The 7585-nt window shown below is 39.4% G+C and overlaps 1 protein-coding gene across 1 annotated transcript; it reads left to right on the forward strand.

The window, feature by feature from the left end:
* The first annotated feature begins 3095 nt into the window (after positions 1–3095).
* LOC130472288 (uncharacterized) lies at positions 3096–3563 on the forward strand. Its single transcript, XM_056842881.1, has 2 exons — positions 3096–3439; positions 3529–3563. The coding sequence occupies exons 1-2, from the start codon at positions 3121–3123 to the stop codon at positions 3543–3545; spliced, it is 336 nt and encodes a 111-aa protein (XP_056698859.1). The 5' UTR covers positions 3096–3120; the 3' UTR covers positions 3546–3563.
* The last annotated feature ends 4022 nt before the right edge of the window (positions 3564–7585 follow it).

Genomic DNA, 7585 nt, shown 5'->3' on the forward strand with positions numbered 1-7585 from the left:
TTAAATTAAATATTTGCGATTCTTGTTGATAAATCTTGAATTTTTGATTGACCTACTGTATATGTTTAACAAGTTTGAATGCCTAGCCTTGTTAATTATGCAATCTAATTTGTAATTATGATTAATTTGTTGAAAATTAGAATAATTTAGAATTAATTTGATTTTCATAATTAATTATAATTTAATTAGATACCTATGATTAAAAACCACCATAAAAATTGTAAATTTATGTTAAAATTTAAATTTTTATGACCTAGACTTGAATCCATGTTAATCGGAAATCAATTGAATAATAAATTTTCGATTTTTTTCGCCCTAAAATTATGAAATTAATATTATTTATTAATTTGTCATTAATTTTGAATATAAATTTTAAATTTTTATGCGATTCGCTCATATAACTTGCACGCACAAAGCAATGGACGCTACGTGTTACCCTTAAGGGGTGTTGTATAGTGCGGGCATGTGACGACGAGCAAGGGAGCTCGTCGCCCATGCGGTACGAATGCAATGAGCAAGGCCATGGTGCACGAGCACAAGGCAGCAGCCCTGCCTTGTGTCGTGGGCTGTGTGCAATGGGCGAATGGGCGAGGGCGAGAGCAAGGCACGAGCAGTCGCGTGTGGGCAGCAAGCGAGCTGCGCCACAACGCGCACTGCCTCGCGCAAGCGTGCGGAGCCTCGTGCGCAGCGAGCGCAAGCTCGCGTGCCACGAGTGCTGCGCCAAGCATCGATCGCTCGCGCGCAGCGAGCGCTGTTGTGCATACGACGAGCGCTGCGCCCAGCGATGGCGTGCGAGCGCTATTGTGCGTGCGACGAGCGCTGCGCCCAGCGATGGCGTGCGAGCGCTATTGTGCGTGCGACGAGCGCTGCGCCCAACGATGGCGTGCGAGTGCTTGTTGTGCGTGCGACGAGCGCTGCGCCCAGCGATGGCGTGCGGGTGCGTGTTGCGACGTGCGACGAGCGCTGCGCCCAGCGATGGGCTGCGGCAGCATGCTCGTGCGTCGAGCGCTGGCGCGCGCAGCGAGCACCATGCGTGATGCTTTGCGATGGTGAGCAGCAGCGATGCGAGGCAGCGCATGGGCTGCGCGCACATGGCCAGCGATGGCTGTGTGCGTGTGGCCCATGGGCGTGCGTTGCGTGGGATTGTTGCGTTTCGATTAGATCGTTTTGAAATTTTAATTTGAAATTTTCAGTTTACGTAATTTTAATTAATTTTAAAATTAATAATTTAAATTATTTTCTTGGATTTTAATTTTGAATATTGTAATTATAATAAATTTTATTTATTCTAATTATTTTACAAAAATTAAAATCATGAATTAATTTAAATACGACTGAAATTAAATTAAACTTTGTGGATTCAATTATAAATTTATATGAGCTTTAAATTTTAATTAAATTTGTATGTTTCCGGTTAGACTAGAAATACATTTTTATGTTTAAAATTAGTAAAGCATATGAATTTATTGGTTTAAGTGGGAGCCCCTTTTAGTCATAAACTCTTGATTAGGTCTACAAAACCTTAAAGTTAAAACAACTTGATTAGAATTAATAAGGACTGAATAATTTGTAGATTATTGGTGCCCTTGATTAATTGATGCAAATGTTTACGTGATGCATAATGTGTTTTACTAACCAGCTATGTGGGCCATTCATGATAATGAATGGGTGAATGGTATATATTGTATATGTACTGTTTTGCAGGTTATGAAGTGACTAGTATGGCCCAAATAGGATAGAAAATATGGTCTGCGTACCATTAATTTGAATGTAATTGGTCTAAAGGACCAAAGTTGTTTTTCAATTCAAATATGGTCTGCGTACCATCAAATAGTTGTAATTAGTTTTAATTATAGCTTATTCTATTTGAAGAAAATGGTGCCTCCCACGGAGATTTTCAAGACGGACTTTGAAGTTAAAGCTTCAAGATGAAGTCGGGCTATACTAGATCACATTTATCTTATGCATGTTTTAAGTTATTTATTGCTTTTAAATATGTCTTAAAATGCATGAGATCAAAAGCTTGATTATGTTGCATGATTAAGGATTTTAGTTCACTTAAAATCTAACCAACATAGTAAGAGCCTTAAGTTCCAAACTTAAAAATTGAGTTAAAAGGTGCCATGCCAAAATATACACTTGCTTGGATATCCTTTACATCAATCTAGTAATAGTTTTCGCTCAGCGAGGTGTTACTTATTGGTCCTAAAGGGGCAAGGTACACACATAATTGTGAGTACATGTTAGTTTTGGTGAAACTCAACGATAAAAGTAAGGAGTCCTTTTATGTCGTGGCAAAATCGATAGGTTTACCTAATAAGTTCTTAGACGTACCTATCAACCAAGAATAGTTTCTAGACTATTAGCAAAAGGCTTTTGCTTACCTAAGATGTTTTAGGATTAAGTCGACAAACTGTGCTTAGTTCTTCAATGATTTTAGGATCTTGGAATCATTTTATTCACACCTGCCGGAACACATAACTTGAATAAAATGCTTAATAAACATTGAATTATGCATGTATGCTAGAATTTAAGTTTATTAAGAGAAACTGTGAATGGTTATTTATTTGTTTATTCTTTTCAATTGTAGTTTTAAATATGGCAAACAACAATTCATTCAACATTCGATCAATTCTCGAAAAGGAGAAGTTGAACGGGAAAAACTTCCTTGACTGGCAAAGGAACTTGCAAATAGTTCTTATGCAGGAAGAAAAGGAGTATGTCCTAGAAGAGGCGATGCCCGAAGCCGCAGGCGACGGGGTCACTCAGGCAGCCCTCAATCGTTGGATTGATGCCAACAAGGATGTGAAATGTCTAATGCTCACCACCATGAGTGCAGATCTGCAGAAAACGTTCATCAACTCAGATGCTTTCACAATCATCAGTGAGTTGAAGAACATGTTCCAAGATCTGGCTCGAGTCGAAAGATTCGAGACTCATAGGCAAATTCTTGAGACCAAGCTTAAGAAAGGCGAGCCCGTAAGTCCACATGTTCTCAAAATGATTGGACTCATTGAGAATATGAGTCGGCTGGATCAAAAATTTTCTCAGGAAATGGCTATAGACACCATCCTCCATTCTCTTCATAGCGGGTATGATCAGTTCAAACTGAACTACAGTATGAATAGTCTGGACAAAACGCTCACTGAGCTTCACGGTATGCTGAAGACCGCTGAAAAGACGCTCAAAAGTGATAAGCAGGATGTGCTTATGGTGCGTGGGGGCAAGTTCAAGAAATCTGGAAAGAAGAGGAATGCTAAGAAAGGTGGCAACAAGGCCAGCCCAACTAAGCAAACTGGCGCCAAATCTGTAAAGAGGAAGGTCAGTCAACCCACTTCTGAATCCGAATGCTTCTACTGCAAGAAGAAGGGGCATTGGAAGAGAGATTGCTTGAAGCTAAAGGAAGATCAGAAGAACGGAACAGTCGTTCCATCTTCAGGTATTTTCGTTATAGACTGTATACTTGCTAATTCAACTTCTTGGGTATTAGATACAGGTTGTGGCTCACACTTATGTTCCAATCCACAGGGACTAAGAATAAGTAGAAAGTTAAGCAAGGGTGAAATCGACCTACGAGTGGGAAATGGAGCACGGATTGCTGCATTAGCTGTAGGAACTTATTATTTGTCGTTGCCCTCCGGGCTAGTTTTGGAACTGGAAGAGTGTTTCCATGTTCCAAGTCTTACTAAAAACATCATTTCAGTTTCTTGCTTAGATGCTAAGGGATTTTCCTTTTTAATAAAAGACAATAGTTGTTCGTTTTATTTTAAAGAGATGTTTTATGGATCTGCTAGATTAGTCAATGGACTTTATTTATTAGATCACGACAAACAAGTATATAACATAAATACCAAAAAGGCCAAAAAGGATGATTCAGATCTCACCTATCTGTGGCATTGTCGATTAGGCCATATAAACTTGAAACGCTTAGAAAGACTTCAAAAGGAAGGAATTCTAGAACCATTTGACTTAGAGGATTATGGTAAATGCGAATCATGTTTACTTGGCAAAATGACAAAACAACCTTTCTCTAAAGTTGGAGAAAGAGAAAATAAACTATTGGGTTTAATCCATACAGATGTATGTGGACCAATGAGTACAAATGCTAGAGGTGGTTTCAGCTACTTTATCACTTTCACTGATGACTTCAGTAGATATGGTTATGTCTACCTAATGAAGCATAAGTCTGAATCCTTTGACAAATTCAAGGAATTTCAGAGTGAAGTAGAGAATCAATTAGGCAAGAAGATTAAGGCACTGCGGTCTGATAGAGGCGGTGAATATCTGAGCTATGAATTTGATGACCATCTGAAAGAATGTGGAATTCTATCAGAATTGACTCCTCCTGGAACACCACAATGGAACGGTGTGTCGGAACGGAGGAACAGAACCTTGCTAGACATGGTCAGGTCAATGATGGGTCAGGCCAAACTTCCATTAGAATTTTGGGGACATGCACTACATACAGCTGCACTCACTATAAATAGAGCTCCGTCTAAAGCTGTCGAAAAGACTCCATACGAATTATGGTTTGGAAAGCCTCCAAATGTGTCTTTTCTTAAGATTTGGGGATGTGAAGTATACGTCAAACGATTAATTACAGACAAACTTCATCCAAAATCTGACAAATGTATCCTTGTGGGCTATCCAAAGGAAACAAAGGGGTATTACTTCTACAATACATCTGAGAACAAGGTGTTTGTTGCTCGAGATGGTGTCTTTTTGGAGAAAGATCACATTTCCAAAATGACAAGTGGGAGAAAAGTAGACCTCGAAGAAATTCGAGTCGAACAACAAACTCTAGAGAATGCTCAAGATGACATTCAGGATGAAACTCATAGATCTTTAGAAGAATCTGGTGAGAATCATGGTCAATCTAGAAATGTTACCCCGCGTAGATCGCAAAGATATAGATCTCAACCGGAAAGGTACTTAGGTATTTTGACAAACGAGAGCTATGACGTTCTATTACTTGAAAGTGATGAACCTGCGACTTACAAACAAGCTATGACGAGCCCTAGCTCCAAGCAATGGCAAGAAGCCATGCTATCTGAATTAGACTCCATGTCTGAAAACCAAGTATGGGATTTGGTCGATTTGCCAGATGGCTACCAAGCCATTGGAAGCAAATGGGTTTTCAAACTGAAAAAGGACAAGGATGGGAAACTTGAAGTTTTCAAAGCTAGATTGGTTGCAAAAGGTTACAGGCAAGTCCACGGTGTGGATTACGATGAAACCTTTTCACCAGTTGCAATGCTAAAGTCTATTCGGATAATGTTAGCAATCCCTGCATATTACGATTACGAAATATGGCAGATGGATGTCAAAACTGCTTTCTTAAACGGCGTTTTAACAGAAACTGTGTTTATGACACAGCCTGAAGGTTTTGAGGATCCAAAGAATGCTAAAAAGGTATGCAAGCTAAAGAAGTCAATCTACGGATTGAAGCAGGCATCCAGGAGCTGGAATATACGTTTTGATGAAGCAGTCAGTGACTTTGGTTTCATCAAGAACGCAGACGAATCTTGTGTATACAAGAAGGTCAGTGGGAGCAAAATTGCTTTCCTAGTATTATATGTCGATGACATATTACTTATTGGAAATGACATTCCTATGTTGAACTCTGTCAAGATTTGGCTTGGGAAATGTTTTTCGATGAAAGATCTAGGAGAAGCACAGTACATATTGGGCATCAAGATTTACAGAAATAGATCTAAAAAGATGATTGGACTTAGTCAAAGCACTTATATCAATAAGGTGCTTGATAGGTTCAAGATGGCAGACTCCAAGCGAGGCTACCTACCCATGTCTCATGGAATAACTCTAAGCAAGACTCAGTGCCCAAAAACACTTGATGAGCGTAGACGAATGAATGGGATTCCATATGCATCATTGATTGGTTCAATAATGTATGCTATGATATGTACACGCCCGGATGTTGCGTACGCACTCAGTGCTACGAGCAGATACCAGTCAGACCCAGGAGAGGCACATTGGACTGCTGCCAAGAATATTCTGAAGTACCTGAAAAGGCACAAAGATGACTTCCTGGTCTATGGTGGAGATGATGAATTAATTGTTAAAGGCTATACGGACGCAAGTTTCCAAACCGACAAAGATGATTTCTGATCACAGTCTGGGTTTGTCTTCTGCCTCAACGGGGGTGCAGTAAGCTGGAAAAGTGCTAAGCAAAGCACCATTGCGGATTCTACAACTGAAGCGGAGTACATTGCTGCACATGAAGCAGCAAAGGAAGCTATATGGCTAAGGAAGTTCATAGGTGAACTTGGTGTAGTCCCCTCCATTAAAGGACCAATAGCCCTGTATTGTGATAATAACGGAGCTATTGCACAGGCAAAGGAGCCTAAACACCACCAGAGAGTCAAGCATGTACTTCGTAGATTTCACCTTCTACGAGAGTTCGTTGAAAGAAAATAAGTCGAGATAAACAAGATTGGAACTGATGACAACATATCAGATCCATTGACTAAACCTCTGTCGCAGGCGAAGCACAACTCGCGCACTGCAGCTATGGGAATCAAGCATATTGGAGAATGGCTTTGATATCCCAGTTTAATGTTTTAAAGTTTTAGAGTTTAAATCTTTGTAAAACATTATTGGTTAATCATTCACAATAAATGAAAAGAATTCATTTTTCCATTTAATTTGTGGTTTATTAAATAATGAGTCCCTTCAATTTGACAATATATTTAAGATAAACTGTCAGGACCAGTCCTGTGACTAAGAAATGTCTATCAAGTGAACTTGAATGTCAAAGGTTGAAAATGGTCCCTAGTCGGAGTTTTCTATAAAATTGGACGCATAGAAAACGTTAGACGACTAGAATGCAAGATGACTAGTAGTTCTGTTTCTTGAACTATGTGGACATGGCAATGTCATAATCATTTGCATAGATACTTACTTTGGGAAGACTAGTATCGGACAAGACCTATGAAACTTTACTGTAAGAGATGAAAATCTGTCATAAGTAAATTTCATTAAAATTATTAGACACTAAATCCTCAATACCTGAGTGATTTGAGATTACTTGTTTGAGAACTGGTTGCTTTGACGTTGACCAACCGTCGCACCGTAAAAGGAGGCTATAAAGGCAACGCTCAGGTAATCACCTATCAAACAAAGTCTAATCTCAAGATCGCAAGATTGGGATTGTCCTCCCATAAATCGGGATGAGATGCTTAAAAGTTGTACAAGGCCACTCGGAGAGCTAGAAACTGTGAAATGCATGGTCGTGCTCGGATGAATCATAGGCTATGATTATCTGTTTATTTGATCAGTTGAACTCTGAAACCGAGGAACACATCTGGACATAATAAGGATGACAACTCTTACCTTATGTTCAAGAGCAAGCATCGAGCGACAAAGGAATTAGGAAATGCACACTTGTCCCTAAGGACAAGTGGGAGACTGAAGGAAATAATGCCCTTGGTCCAAGTATGCATTCAATATTAAGTCTAATAAATGCGGTTCAGTATTAATTAACAAGTTAATAATTCAGTGAGATCAAGTGAGCTGAATGCCTAGCTAGAGGCCGCTTCAGTTCAAGTGGAATTAATGATATTAA

Source organism: Spinacia oleracea, chromosome 4 (assembly GCF_020520425.1).
Source record: "Spinacia oleracea cultivar Varoflay chromosome 4, BTI_SOV_V1, whole genome shotgun sequence".
Lineage (NCBI taxonomy): Eukaryota > Viridiplantae > Streptophyta > Magnoliopsida > Caryophyllales > Amaranthaceae > Spinacia > Spinacia oleracea.